Source organism: Panthera tigris, chromosome B4 (genome assembly GCF_018350195.1).
Source record: "Panthera tigris isolate Pti1 chromosome B4, P.tigris_Pti1_mat1.1, whole genome shotgun sequence".
In the NCBI taxonomy this organism is placed as follows: Eukaryota; Metazoa; Chordata; class Mammalia; order Carnivora; family Felidae; genus Panthera; species Panthera tigris.
In genome coordinates, this window is record NC_056666.1 from 13630988 (window position 1) to 13647366 (window position 16379).

The following is a 16379-nucleotide window of genomic DNA, read 5'->3' on the forward strand; positions in this document are numbered from 1 at the left end:
CAGTTTCCTAGCAAAAAAAGAATAGTTCCTTTCCAATATGTATATATTTTTTTCAATGTTTATTTATTTTTGAGAGCGGGGTTGGGGCAGATAGCGAGGGACACAGAGGATCCGAAGCAGGCTCAATGCTGAGAGCAGAGAGCCGGATGTGGGCTTGACCCTACGAACTGTGAGATCATGACCCAAGCTGAAGTCAGATACTTAACTGACCGAGTCACCAGGCACCCCTGCAGAATATTTTTTAATATGTAAGCAAAAGCTGACAGGTGTTTGCATGTTTTCTATGTGCCAAGCACTGTTTCTAAGTATTTTACATGGGTTAACTCATTGAATCCTCACCAACAACACTATGAGGCAGGTGCTTGTATTTATCCCCATTTTTTCAGTGAACGCACCGAGGTACAGAATGACGAGTAACTTCTGGACAATCACGTAGTTAGCGGTTGAACCAGGATTTTACACCGCATAGTTCCCAAGTTTGCTGTTAACAGTACACCAGACCGCTTTTCTCTGCTCGCATAAGAAAGCATTTTGAGACTTTCAAAAGTATTCAAATTGTTAATATTTCCTTTTCCCCCAAGATTGTTTCTACTCCTTTAAAAAAATACTCATAAAAGAAAATGCAGGAAATACCAAAAGGCAACCACTGTTGTATTTTGGAACATTTCTAACTAATCCAATCTGTACGATTTTGAATTTTATTTTCTTTATATAATATTATAACCAATTCCTTTCCCCATATTACTGTAGAATATTCATAACACAATTTTAAATAGATTCTTAATATGCTAGGAAGGGAAAGGCACCATAGATTATTTCATTGATCTATTGTGGACACTAGGTTGGGTCTCCCCCTCATCACCCAAAAGTGATGCCCACCTTTGAACATCGGCTTTTACCATATTTGGGGTGGATTCCCAATGTAAAATTATTGGGTTGAAGAGTATAAATAGTGTAAGACTACCTTTACCTTCAGTTACTTTCTAACAGAGTTGCCTCATATGTAACTAACTTGGATTTAAATTTAAAAAGAAAAAGTTGCATTAACTAATACTCATTATCAGCAGTACCTAAAGACAGGCATTTTCCCTCCCTGACTCTGAGTCTTACCATTTAAAGAAAGAATTGTTGAAGAAAGATAGTCTGAATATTTTATTGATACCAGAGGATTTTCTCTTAAATGTTTAATTTTGTGCTTCCTTCTGCCTAAATACTTCATTTTCTTTGCGTATTTATTTAAATCTTTGCAGTTTTTAAAAAATGTATTTATACAAATGCTTTACATAATCAGAATATTAACCGTAATATACAGTATTATGTAGTAATATACTACAGTCTTCTTTAGGGTTGTTGTGAGGGTTAAGTGAAATATCGTGTGTACCATAATAAGTGATCGGTTAACCTAAGTTCTCTCCCTTCATTAACTGGTCATAGAGCCCTGACATTTAGATATCACGATATCACAATGGTACAGTTCTCAAATGCCTGAATTCAGATCAAATACATTGCTTGGATAAAGAATGCTGTTAAAGATTCACTCACCAGATATTTCTAAAATATAAGTTTCGAGAACTTCAAAACGGAGTTGTCTCTAGTTTGTTGACCTTACAGTAACAAACAACCCCCAGCTGCAGGTGGGCAGCTAAAGGTGACTGTAGGTCTGTTGCTACAGCTGTTTTCTAAAACGGGCTTCTCATTCCGTGACCCCGGGCTGAAGGAGCGGCTATCTGGGACGGGCATTTCTCATGGCAGAGGGGAAAGGAGAGAGCTTGCGAGAACACGCACGGCTTTTAAAAAGCTTCTGCTCAGATACAGTGCGCTTCAGTGGACTCCCATTCCGTTGGCCACAGCTAGACACATGGCCAGGCCTGACAGCGGGGCCGGGACACGTACCCCAGCTGCGGAGAGGGCTGCAGCGTCAGGGCAGTGGCAGTGGGTGTGGAGGGAAAATCCTCCTATGGAGAGGGAGGAGGGATTGACTGGACTTTTACATGCCTTAAAACAGTGAATGCTCACAGCAGCACCATGAGGTAGGCATCATCGTCTCTGTGTTCAGATGAGGAAACCATGGTTTCCCAAGAGGTTAAGCACGTAAGTGGTGGAGCCACCGTGAAACCGGGGCTGGAGCTCAGGCAGTCTGCCTCTGTGACCTGAGCTCTTTCTTCACTCCTCTTTGCGCCCATCGCCTTTCTCATCCTCCTGTCTGCAGGTCTCTTCCCAGCAGAATTTGTTTCTGTCAGAGCACTCTTCTGATCTCTTGCTTGAGCAGGACGTGCCTGGTTTCTGGCCTGTCCTTTACTGTGGACACTTCCCCTTACTGACCCTGTTTCAGTGTCCCCTCCTGCCCGGCCGGACCCATACCTGGTCCAGGGCCCCTTCTCTGAGTGTGGGAGGAGGTGCCGGTGGCCCCCTTCTGGCTTAGGGGAGGGGCTTGGGGACTCACTGCGTGTGTGTCCTCCCTACGGGTCCTCCTGCTTTCACACCTGTGCTTCCCCCTCACTTTCCGTGGTACTCGCTGTTCCCAAGTCCCGAGCCACTTAGGGATTCTGAGAGTCAAACCGTCTTGCTTTCTCTGGTTTTCTCAAACTTCATCTAGTCTAAGACAGTTACCTCTTTTTTCCAGCTTCCAGAACTTGTTGAAATCCCAAATTCAAGATCTCGCTCTCATTTATTTTGCCGTTATACACTTATATCTTCGATTTCTTTGTGGTCGGTTTTGTGGGCTTATGGAAGAGTACTTTGATGTAGTTAATCCTTCCATTTTAACCAAGCTCCCACATTCTACAGCTGCAACTTTAATAGCTACATAGTATTTTTTGGTATTGACATACCTTAATATATAAAACCAATTGTTTTTTTTTTGGCTACGTAGGTTGCTTTGGTTTTATAAACAGCGCTCTTTGTGGCTCTGTGAGCATCCTTAACTCCTGCAGAATAAAAGTTAGGAATAAATCCCAAATTTTAAAACTTTTAGTATTCGTTACCAAATTGCTCACCAAAAAACAATTTACTTTCTGAGTAGGTATAAACATTCATTATTAATATTGCAATTTTTCAAAACTCCATTTATTCATACTTTCTTGAGAGAGCTTTAGAGTTATTTTTTAGCTTCTTATGTAAAATCCCACTGTGATTTTGTTAGTTTCATTAAGTCTTTAAAATAATTTGGGATGGTGGTGTGACTTCATGGTATTTTGTTTTCCTAACCATGAAGTTGATCTCTTCCTCTGTTCAGATCTTCTTAAATTGTACATTTCTCAATATTTACATTAAGTTATCACTATGTGTGCTGTGGAATTTATGGCTATTGTGTATGAGAGGTCTTCTATATTTTTATTTTCTAATTTGTTTTTGCTATAAACAGAATACTTAATTGGATTTTCCTTATTTATCTTATATTTTGCCATGTCATGAACTCTTGGTATTTCTGTTTTCACAGCGTCTTCTAAATTTCCTCGGCATACATTTAAATTCAATTTTCTAATTAATCTCCAACTAATTATTGAGCACACCTATTTTGGGCAAGCAGGTTTTAGGCTCTTAAGATACAGCAGTAAATGTAACAAAGTCTTTGCTGAAGTAGAACTTAACATGCTAGTAGGGATATTCTGGTAATACGTAAAGGAACATATAAAGAAAATAATGCCCAGGGGCGCCTGGGTGGCTCAGTCAGTTGAGTGTCTAACTTCAGTTTATGTCATGATCTCACAGTTCATGGGTTTGAGCCCTGCGTCGGGCTTTGTACTGACAGCTCAGAGCCTGGAGTCTGCTTCAGATTCTGTACCTCCCTCTCTCTCTGCCCCTGCTCCACTTGTGCTCTGTCTCTCAAACGTGAATAAAGGTTAAAAAAAAAGTTTGTTTTTTTTTTTAAAGAAAAAAGTGCCCAGTTGGGATAACTGCTGTGAAGAAAAATAAAGCAGGATAAAGGCATAGCTGTTGGCAAAGGGTGATTTTTCAGATAAGAGCTCCATCTAAGGAGGTGACTTTTTTAAAAATGTTTAATGTTTATTTAGTTTTGAGAGAGAGAGAGAGAGAGAGAGCCAGCACGCACGAGCGAACGGGAAAGGGGGAGAGAGGGAGGGAGACACAGAATCTGAAGCAGGCTCCAGGCTCTGAGCTGTCAGCACAGAGCCTGACACAGGGCTCCATCTCACAAGCCGTGAGATCATGACCTGAGCCAAAGTTGGACGTTTAACCGACTGAGCCACCCAGGACCCCCTAAAGAGGTGGCTTTTGACGAGAGACCTGAATGAAGTGGAGAAACCGGTTGTGTGCATATCTGCCAGTTTTACAAGCAGAGGGAACAGCAAGGCGAGAGCAAGCTTGTGTTTGAGGAGCAGCAGTGAGGGTAGCAGGTGGAACTGAGTGAACCGAGTGGTAAGGGAGATAGAGACCAGGATCACATCACAGTTTGGATGCCTCTGGCTTCAACGTAAAGAGTGCAGTGTGGCTGGACATACGAATCTGGAGTTTAAGAGAGAGTTCTGAGCTGGAGACATACTTATCAGTGTCCGTGTGCACTTAGAGCCATGACTGGATGAAATGACCTATGAGATAGAGCCCCAACAGAGAAGACACCTCAGGACAGGGTCCAGGGGCTCTGGACATTTACAAGCCTAAAAGGGACCTAATGGTAGCGGCTTAGGACTAGCCAGTGAGGAAGCACGAGACCCAAGAGACAAGTAAAACTGGGTAAGGGAGCAAAACATCAACTGTCCTGTGCTGCTGGAGGTCCAGCAGGTGAGGCCGGAGGATTGACCACTGACTGGGCTTGACAATGTGCAAGTGACTGGTACAGGTGGTTTTAGTGGAGTTGTGGAGAGAAGCACGTTACTGGAGTGAGTTTAATATAGAATAGAAGGCAAGATCACGGACAGTCAAGTGCAGAGAACTCTCGAGAAGTTTTGCTATAAGGGCAGCAGGAAAATGGGTGGTAGCTGGGGTAGGCTGAGAGTTTTGGGAAAGGGCTGTACAGGAGTGGTAATACTTTTCTCTCACAAATATGTATCCCTCACTCTTTTTTATTAATTTGAGAGAGAGAATGAGAGTGTGTGCAAGCAGGGAAGGGGCAGATGGAGAGAGAGAGAGAGAGAGAGAGAGAGAGAGAGAATCTTAAGCAGGTTCCACACTCAGTGCAGAGCCCAATGTGGGGCTTGATCCCATGACCTTGGGATCATGACCTGAGCCAAAATCAAAGAGCACTCAACCAACCGGCTGAGTCACCCAGGTGCCCCCCCCCACTTTTTTTTTTTTTTTTTAATTTGGTTGCCTTGGTCAGAACGTCCTTCTTTTGTTCTTTTTAGTAGGGATATTATTATTAGTCTTTTTAACAAAAAATGTGATTATTGATAATTGGGTTGAAATAGATTCTCTTTCTCATATTAAGTATTTTTCTTTCTATTTTTAAAAGGGTTTTAATAGGTGGTGAGTCCTTACAAATGTATTTTTGGATACCTGCAAAACAATCTTATGGCTTCTTTTACATTTGTCTTAAAGTTATATGATATATGGGGTGCCTGGGTGGCTCAGTCGGTTAAGTGGCCGACTTCGGCTCAGGTCATGATCTCACGGTCCGTGAGTTCAAGCCCCGCGTCGGGCTCTGTGCTGACAGCTCAGAGCCTGGAGCCTGTTTCAGATTCTGTGTCTCCCTCTCTCTGACCCTCCCCTGTTCATGCTCTGTCTCTCCCTCTCTCTCAAAAATAAATAAAACGTTTAAAAAAAAAAAAAGTTATATGATATATTACTGATAATTTTCTAATGTGGATCTGTCATTGTATTCCTGGGACAGACGTGATTATGAAGAATTCTTCTTTTAATATATTACTTACTTTCCTGTGATAATGTATTTATTATTTTCACTTTATGTGAAGTTAGCAGGCGCTTGGGTGGCTCAAGTCGGTTGAGCGTCTGACTTCGGCTCAGGTCATGATCTCACAGTTTGTGGGTTCGAGCCCTGCATCAGGCTCTGTGCTTGCTCAGAGCCTGGAGCCTGCTCAGATTCTGTGTCTCCTTCTCTCTCTGCCCCTCCCCCGCTCACACTGTCTCATTCTGTTTCTCAAAAATAAATAAATGTAAAAAAAATTTTTTTTTTAAAACAAAACTCCTGAGAGTGGCACCAGGGTGACTCAGTCAGTTAAGCGTCTGACCCCTGATTTCAGCTCAGGTCATAATCTCACAGTTTGTGAGTTTAAGCCCTGCATAGGGAGCCTGCTTAAGATTCTCTCCCTCTTCCTCTGCTGCTCCCTGTTCATGCTCTGTCTCTCTCTCTCTCTCTCTCTCTCTCAAAAATGAAAAAATAAAATAAAAATAAATAATACTCCCAAGAGACGCTCAATACGGGTGTATAGGAATGTGACTTTAGGTTGCCACTTTAATATCTGTAAGTTTAATCCTTTTGGCTCAAGTGCTTGCTTAGAATGACAAAATACCACAATACATCTGATTCATTTACTCAACATAATACCTTCTAAGCCAAAACTTCCAGCACTTTAGCTCCCTTTTATGCCAAAGTAATATAATCCTACAGTGTTCTTCAGGAAAGAGGCTAATATTACTTTCCTTTAATTCATAGCCTGAGGCACTGTGTGGGAGAGGTTACACGCTCAAGCAGTTGTAGGGGCCAGGAGTGAAAGTGAGTCACGTTGTCAGGTATAGGAAAAGACAGCTGCCAGAAATTATCAATCTGAACTCAGTATAAAAATACAAGGTTACATTTTAAATTCCAGCTTGAAAAACATAGCAAATTGACAAATAGAAATATTTAATAATTAATGCTGCTTCTTTCACAACAAATTTCTCCAGATTTGGAACCTGAAACCCCTTTTCTTCTGTTCCACAATGTCAGTGTCAGATCTTACATTTTGAGTTAATGTTTGATATGGAGCTCAACGTTAGATCCTTTAACCAGAAGTAATATTTCAATTTTTTTCATTTTCATCATGAAAAATATCTACTCACAAAATAGGTTTCTCTAAACAAGGATAGAACCTGTGTACAGTGGTTTTTAAATATATAATTAGCATAACTATTCCAAAGATATATGTAGAATTCTAAAATCAATCTTTGAGGCATCTGGATGGCTCAGTCAGTTAAGCATCTGACTCTTTTTTTAAAGAGAGAGAGAGAGAAAGAGAATCCCAAGCAGGCCCTGCACTGTTAATGCAGAGCCCAGCGTGGGGCTCAAACTCAGGAACCATGAAATCATGATCTGAGCCAAAACCAAGAGTTGGACGCTTAACCATCTGAGCCATCCAGGCGCCCCAAGTATCCGACTCTTGATCTCAGCTCAGATCTTGATCTCAGGGTCATGAGTTCAAGCCCCACCTTGGGCTCTGTGCTGGGCATGAAGCCTACTGAATAAATGAATGAATCATTGAATCAATCTTTAACCACATAATGTGGGGAATATGATTTTACGTTGTCATTTTCATGTCTGTAAATTAAGTTCAACACAAGAAAGTGTGTCAGGTCCCTTGCAAAGTGAGTAGTCCAAAGTATTCATTTCTCTAGGAGCCAGCAAATTGAATCTTTTATAGGGAACAGGAGTATTGGTAGTGTTTATGTAGAATATGTCAGTTAGAATGACCTTTGATCTATCATACCTGATGCACCAGTGCTGAGATTTCTCTCACAGATGGTATGAAAAAAGTCTATTCTTTCTACACATAAACTATATGAATATCTTTTAAGTTCTATATATACCACAGTTAAGCTGCCTGACGGCCACATAGAATAGCAGGTTGACTGTACCATACCATTCTTCAAAAGGAAATACGTTCCCCACCATTTTTCTTGAAACCTGTAATCCTCATGGTCTTTCTTTCATCTTTCTACTAGATTGAAAAATGGGTTTAATTTTTATTTATTTTTGAGAGAGAGACACACAGATCACGAGCAGGGGAGGGGCAGAGAGAGGGAGATAGGGAATCTGAAGCAGGCTCCAGGTTCCAAGCCTGTCAGCACTGAGCCCTATGTGGGGCTCGAGCTCACAAACTGCGAGATCATGACCTGAGCCTAACCCGGACGCGTAACTGATTGAGCCACCCAGATGCTTCAATTTTTAATTTACATGTTTTATAGACCTATTTCATGATGATTTATTTCTTAAGTTTTTAACATATGACTTTGTATAATCTTTTTTTTTTTTATTTTTTTTTTAACGTTTATTTATTATTGAGAGACAGAGAGACACAGAGCGTGAGCAGGGGAGGGGCAGAGAGAGGGGAGACACAGAATCGGAAGCAGGCTCCAGGCTCTGAGCTGTCAGCACAGAGCCCGACACGGGGCTCGAACCCACGAACTGCGAGATCATGACCTGAGCCGAAGTTGATCGCCCAACCAACTGAGCCACCCAGGTGTCCCTGACTTTGTATAATCTTATAATTTTTTATTTTTATGTATCTTTTGATACTAAAATTTATTTTTTTAATGTTTATTTATTTTTGACAGAGACATTGAGCAGGGGAGAAGCAGAAAGAGAGAGAGACAGACAGTCAGAATCCCAAGCAGGCTCTGAGTTGTCAGTGCAGAGCCTGATGTGGGGCTTGAATTCACAAATCATGAGATCATGACCTGAGTCAAAACCAAGAGTGGGACGCTTAACCAACTGAACCACCCAGGCACCCCTTGATACTAAAATTTAAGAGTATACAGAAGTTTTTGAAATTAAAACCAGCCAGTTTCTCTATTTTTTATTTTTTGCTTTTTGAGTTTTTCTGTTTTTCCTTTACTAGATTTGACAGATAATTTGTTGTGTGTGTGTGTGTGTGTGTGTGTGTGTGTGTGTGTGTGTGTGTTTTGCTCAAACTTCTGTTACTACTATCCCCAGAAAAACTTCTTTAGATTTTTTCAGGTCATGTTTTTCTCTTCTCTCATTGATTTATTTCTGATTTTTTCCTTATTTCTTCCAGTCCTTTTAGGACACTTGTATTATTTTCCTAAATTCCTGTACTGAATGCTAATTTATTTTTTTCATTTATTCTTTTCCCTAATAAAAAAGTTAACTACAGTTTTACTACTTAATAGCTTTGGTTTTATTCCACAGGCTTTGACAGATTTTGTTGTTTTCATATTTTCAGAATAATCTGTAATATTTTTTATTTTCTTCTTTGTTGTTTAAATTCATGTTTTTAATACCCAAGTAGTTAAGGTAGTTTGATTTTCCTTAACAGCAGTTTTATGAAATTACTGTGAAAGTTATATTTGAAAAGCTTTTGGTAAGAGAAGTTATTTACGTTCCGAATGTATGTATTTTGTACTAAAATTTAAGTCACAAAAGAAATCTACAGACTACGTATTTAAAGAATTTATTTAAATTAAAACTTGCTGGTTACCATCAGCATTAATAGTAACACATTGTATTTGTTACTTTTTTGTTTTTATTATTTTTTAAATTAATTTACATCCAAGTTAGTTAACATATAGTATAATAATGATTTCAGGAATAGAATTTAGTGATCTATCACTTATATATAACACCCTCCTTAATGCCCCTTTCCCATTTAGCCCATCGCCCCCCCCACCCAAAACCCCTCCAGGCACCCTCATTTTTTTCTCTGTATTTAAGAGTCTCTTATGGGTTTGTCTCCCTCCCTGTTTTTATATTGTTTTTGTTTCCCTTCCCTTATGTTCATCTGTTTTGTATCTTAAATTCCACATATGAGTGAAGTCATATATTTGTCTTTCTTTGACTAATTTTCCTTAGCATAAGGAAACACTCTAGTTCCCTCCATGTTGTTGCAAATGGCAAGATTCTATTCTTTTCGATCACAGAGTAATACTCCATTGTATATATATACCACATCTTCTTTATTCATTCATTGGTCAGTGGACATTTGGGCTCTTTCCATACTCTGGCTATTGTTGATAGTGGTGGTATAAACATTGGAGTACATGTGCCCCTTCGAAACAGCCTTCCTGTATCCTTTGGATAAATCAATACCTAGTAGTGTAATTGCTGGGTCATAGGGTAATATTTTTTACTTTTTTAAATGAAAATTCCAAAAGCCAAGATTTTCTAGTTTGATTTTTTTTTTTTTTTTGCATAGCATCACTTAATTGCTTATTAATAAGGCTTTTTGAAATTGACTGAGAAATTTGAAAGGGCATATTTTACATTTTTATTCTCATAGTGTTTATCTGGGATCATAACATTTTAGAGAAGACTTTTATGTTTACTTATCTCCCAAACTTTTAGGGAAGTCTTAGGGAACTTTGCCAAGGCAACCCTGCTTTTCTTTTTTTCTTGGTATCATTCAGCTGATGTTCCTCATGCCCTCACCTGGAGATCAGTATGGTATTATTCATCAATTCACACCTAGTGTTAAAGAGACCTGGTTTTCATCAGTGGATCCTTTTGTCTAAAAAGACTTCGAAGTCAGAAGTGGTTATTGATGATTTCCCTTCTTGGGGCTACCTATTTATTCAATATTCTGAATGCTTCTGGAGTTATAAGTGTTAAATGTATGAACTAATAAGGAAATTAAAGTTATTTATAAAGGAGTAATTTTATTCAGCTCTACTGAGGTGTGATTGACAAAAAACAATCGTAAGATATTCCTAGCAAACAGTGTGAGATTTGTTAGATGTATACACTGTGAAAGGATTCCCACTGTGGAGTTAATTAACACATATCTCACACCATATTTTTACCTTTTTGAGTCAGGGGTGAAAACACTTAAGTTTGCTTTCTTAGCAAATCTCAGTTATGTAGTATGATTATTATCAACTGTAGTCACCATGTTATACATTAGATCCTCAAACCTTATTCACTTACAACTGAAATTTTGTACCCTTCTACTAACCTCTCCCTATTTCCCCCATGCTCCAGTTCCAACCACTTTTCTGCCTTCTTTATGAGTTTGACTTTTTTTTTTTTTCAGATTCCACGTACGAGTTAACACCATGCAGTATTTGTCTTTCTCTGTCTGGCTTATTTCACCTCACATACTGCCTTCCATGTTCGCTCATGTTGTTGCAAATGACAGGATTTCCTTTTTTTTTTTTTTTTTTTTTAGCTGAATGATATTGCATTGTGTTTATATATATACCACATCTTTACCCATTCATCCATCAACAGACACTTAGGATATTTCTGTACCTTGGCTATTGTGAATAATGCTGTAATCAACGTGAGAGTACAAATATCTCTTTGAGGTAGTGATTTCATTTCCTTTGAACATATACTCGTAAGATAGCTGCATCATATGGTAATTCTATTTTTTTATTTCTTGAGGAATTTGCAAACTGTTTTCCATAGTGGTTCTTATCAGTTTACATTCCCAGCAGTGTACAGGGGTTCCCTTTTGTCTATATTTTTGGCAGTACTTGTTATCTTTTGTGTTTTTGATGAGAGTCACCATAACAAGTGTGAGGTGATACCTCATTGTGGTTTTGATTTTCATTTGCCTGATGATTCGTGATGTTGAGCATCTTTTCATGTGTCTCTTAGCCACCTGTATATCTTCTTCAGAAAAATGTCTCTTCAGGTCCTTTGCCCATTTATTTTTTTTGATCAAGTTGCTTTTTTGCTGTTGACTCTATGACTTCCTGGTATATTTTGCATATTAACCCTTTTCCAGATAAGTGGTTTGGAAATATTTCTTCCCTTTTTATGGGTTACCTTTTCATTTTGTTGATGGTTTCTTTTGTTATTCAGGAGCTTTTCAGTTTGGTATAGTCCTACCTGTTTATTTTTGGTTTTATTGCCTTGGCTTTAGCTGTCAAATCCAAAAATCTCATTGCAAAGACCAGTTTCAAGGACCTTCCTCCCTATATTTTCTTCTGAGAGTTTTATAGTTTCAGGTCATAATTCCAGTCTTCAATTTGAGTTAATTTTTGTGTGTGGTGTAACATAGTGGTCCAGTTTTATTTTCTTGCATGTAGATGTCCACTTTTCCACATTCCATTTATTAAGGAGACTGTCCTTTCTCTGTTGTATATTCTTGGTTCCTTTGTTGAAAATTAATTGACCATATATGCATAGGTTTTTTACTGGGCTCACTGTTCTTTTCTGTTGATCTGTGTGTCTGCTTCTATGCCAATACCATTCTGTTCTGATTACTGTGGCTTTGTAATATATTTTGAAATGAGGAAGTGTGATGCTCCAGCTTTGTTCTTTCTCAAGATTGCTTTGGCTGTTTTGGGTCTTTTGTGGTTCCATGTGAATTCTAGGATTGTTTTTTCTATTTCTGTGAAAAATGCTATTGAAATTTTGATAGAGATCGCATCGAATCTGTAGATCACTTTGTGTAGTATGGACAAATACTACAAATACAAATGGACAAATACAAATATTTTAATAATATTAATTCTTCCAATCCATAAACATGGAATATCTTTCAACTTATTTGTGTCTTCTTCAATTTCTTTCATCAATATCCTTATAGTTTTCAGTGTACAGATCATTCACTTCCTTGGTTAAATTTATTCCTAAATACTTAATTCTTTTTATTGCTTTTGTGAATGGGATTGTCTTCTTAATTTCTCTTTCCAATAATTTGTTGTTAGTGTACAGAAAATAATTTAATTTTTGATAACTATAAACTTACTATTGCCATTTGTTAATTGTTTTCTATTTTGTAGCTCATTTGTTCCTTTCTTCCTTTTATTCTTTCTTTGTGATTTGATGACTTTGGTTTTATTGGTATGCTTTGATATCTTTATCTTTTGTTGTATCTATTATAAGTTTTGTTTTGTGGCTACCATGAGACTTACATAAAACATCTTGTAGTTATAATAGCCTATTTGAAGCTGATAATAACTTCAACACATGCGAAATCTCTACATTCTTGGCACTCCTTCACATTTTATGTTTTCGACATCACCGTTTACATGTTTTTATATTACTTGTCCATTATCAAATTATTGTAGTTACCGTTATTTTTGTCTTTGTTTTTTAACCTTTATACTAGAGTTACAACTGACTTATCCTTTACCATTACAATATTAGAGTATTCTGAATTTAACCACAGTTGGCCCTTGAACAACACAGGTTTGAATTGCACAGATCCACTCATAGGTGGATTTTTTTTCAATAAATACAGCGTAGTACTGTAAGTGTATTTTCTCTTCTTCATGATTTTTTTAAAAATTTTTTTAATGTTTCTATTGATTTTTGAGACAGAGAGAGACAGAGCATGAGCAGGGGAGGGGCAGAGAGAGAGGGAGACAGAATCCAAAGCAGGCTCCAGGCTCCAAGCTGTCAGCCCAGAGCCCAATGCAGGGCTTGAACTCACATACCGCGAGATCATGACCTGAGCCGAAGTCGGATGCTCAACTGACTGAGCCACCCAGGCGCCCCTCTTCATGATTTTCTTAATAACATTTTCTTTTCTCAGGCTTACTTTATTGTAAGAATATAGTATGTAATACATATACAAAACATGTGTTTACCGACTGTGTTAATGGTAAGGCTTCTGGCCAACAGTAGGCAATTAATAGTTAAGTTTTGGGTTAGTCGGATGTTGTACATGGATTTTCAACTATGCATGGGATCGGTGTCCCTGACTCTCTAATTGTTCAAGGTCAACTGTATATATTTACCATTACCAGTGGTTTTATAGTTTCATATGCTTTCATGTTATTAATGAACATTCTTTTGTTTCAGCATGAAGGACTCCCTTGAACATAGTTTGTAAGGCTGATCTGGTGGTGATAAACTCCCTCACCTTTTGTTTGTGTTTAAAACATTGTGTCTCCTTCAGTTCTGAAGGACAGCTTTGCTGGGTAGATTATTCTTGGCTGACAGGTGTTTCTCTTTCAGCACTTTGAATATATCCCTCCTGGTTTCCAAGATTTCTGTTGAAATATCTGCTTATCATCTTATGGGAGTTCCCTTGTAACAAGTTGCTTTTCTCTTGGGGCTTTTAAGATTCTCTCTTTGTCTTTAACTTTTGACACTTTCATTATAATGTGTCTCATTGTGGATCTCTTTATTCATCTTATTTGGTAATTTTTGTGCCTATTGGATCTGGATCTTTCTTTCCCCAGGTTAGGTAAGTTTTCACCCTTTTTAATAAGCTTTCTGCTCCTTTTTCTTTCTTTCTTCTGGGGCCCCTATAATATGTGTGTTAGTGTGCTAACTATTGATCCTGTAAGTCCCTTAAGCTATCTTAATTCTTTTTCATTTTTTTTTTCTTTTTGCTCCTCTGTTTAGATGAATTCCTCTATCCTGTCTCTGAGTTCACAAATCCTTTCTTTCATTTGGTATAGTCTGCTGTTGAACCCCTGTATGGAATTTTTCAGTTCAGCTATTGTATTCTTCAGCTCTGTGATTTCTGTTTGGTATTTTGTTAACATTTTCTGTCTTTTTGTTAAAATTCTCATTTTATTTATGCATCACTCTCCTGACCTTAGTGATCATCTTTATTACTCTTAACTCTGTTGGGAAAATCATTTACTTTTGTTTTATTAAGATAGGTTTCTGAATAGAATTCTTTTGTTATTTTGTTTGGAATACATATATTGACTCTCTATGTTGGTTTCTGTGCATTACATAAAACCGTCATCTCTTCCAACCTAGGTACACTGGACTTACGTAGGAAATGAACTTTGTCCATCAGCCCAGCCTAAGTTCCTGGTTGCCTCTCAAACCTTTATGCCTAAGCTGCCATCCCTGTTCTTAGCGGCTCTCAGTGGTTGACAGTGTGCCAACCACTGTAAGTGTCCCAAAGAGGAGGATCGTAGTCAGGACCTCCATACCGGCTGATTGGAAGCCAAACTCTCAGGTGGCACCTGGGAAGTATGCAGTTAAACCTCTTCCAGGGAGAAATTGGAAAATGGGTATTTTTGCCTGGCTCTGTCTGTGCTGAGCCCAGGTATCTAGCCACTGGGCACAGGGTGCTGCTTTACTGATTTAAAAACTGCTTCTTTGTTTTGGATAGTCCTGTGGGACTCATGAATGCCAGCCCCTCTGACTGGCAGAGCTGGGTGATTTGGAGCCCCATCCCCTCACATGACAGCCATAAAAGTTGGGGTGCTAGATGTGTGGACAAGCTCATAAAGGAGCAATTTTATATAAAGTTCTTTAGAGACAACGTATTTAATCAGATGGCACCAAGGGCTTAAAATGTATTTGTATAAAACATCTTTTTCCTCAAGAAAATTTAGTATTCTTCCATGGTGAAGACAGATTGTCACAAAAATGCTGTAAGATTTATGCAAACATTTCTTTTTTTTTTTTTTTTTTTTTTAATGTTTTTATTTATTTTTGAGACAGGGAGAGACAGAGCATGAGCAGGGGAGGGGCAGAGAGAGAGGGAGACACAGAATCCAAAGCAGGCTCCAGGTTCTAAGCTGTCAGCACAGAGCCCGACGCGGGGCTCGAACTCACAGACAGTGAGATCGTGACCTGGGCCAAAGTCGGACGCTTAACTGACTGAACCACCCAGGCACCCCACAAACATTTCTTTTAGAAGTATTGGAATAATACAAAGTATTAATATATTTCCTGTTTAAATGAAATTTATGGTTAAGCCTCATATGCCCAAAATTAATCACGAGCCACGTGTATGTGGCTGTACTGTACTTCTAATGTGTGGTGAGATTGCTCCTTTTTAAATTTTGTGGTTTATGAGTAAAGAATTTGTTAAATACCAACAATGTATTAAATATTTATTTATATATATTTTAAGCACAATATAATGTATGATAAAATAGGGCTTGTATTTACCATTATATGCGGTAAAGATGGCTGAACCTATAACACTTAATTCTGAGAAACAACCATTGTTCTAAAAGTAAAAACCTAAAAATTATTTTTATTTTCTAGGTTGTTCTTTGTGGAGGGTCTTCTCGCATCCCAAGGCTACAGCAGCTGATTAAGGATCTTTTCCCAAATGTTGAGCTTCTGAATTCTGTCCCTCCTGATGAAGTCATCCCTATAGGTGCAGCTATAGAAGCAGGGATTCTTACTGGCAAAGAAAACCTTTTAGTCGAAGAGTCTCTTAAGATAGAATGTTCAGCCAAAGATATTTTAGTTAAGGTATGTTTAGCTTTTCTTTACTTTTCAATAAAAGTAATATAAATTTATTGCCATAGTTATTTATATATACCATGTTTTTACAGTAAAACCTTGTATACTGGTAAAAATTTTAAATTTAGATTTATAATTTTACATTTAATGAGTTTCTTATGTTCTTTAAGTTAGCATTTACCTAGCATGTTAATTTCTTCATTGTAATTTTAATCAGAAGCTTCACATACAGATAGAGGGATACATGTTTCAATTTATTGTTAAGTGAAGTAGGTTGGGATTCAGGATCATTTCTGTGTTCTTTGCCTATGTTGTCAGGAATAAGTATTACATTTATAATAGGAATGGCTTTATAATTGTAATGGTAAATATCAAAGGATACATATATTATTTTTCTGCTTATTAG

General features: G+C 38.1%; 1 protein-coding gene across 1 annotated transcript in view; it reads left to right on the plus strand.

The window, feature by feature from the left end:
• Positions 1-16379, plus strand: part of HSPA14 (heat shock protein family A (Hsp70) member 14) — a 41641-nt gene that overhangs the window by 20973 nt on the left and 4289 nt on the right. Inside the window, exon 11 of the mRNA XM_007081245.2 lies at positions 15770-15982. Coding sequence (XP_007081307.1) covers positions 15770-15982 — 213 coding nt within the window. The remainder of the gene's footprint in view (positions 1-15769; positions 15983-16379) is intronic.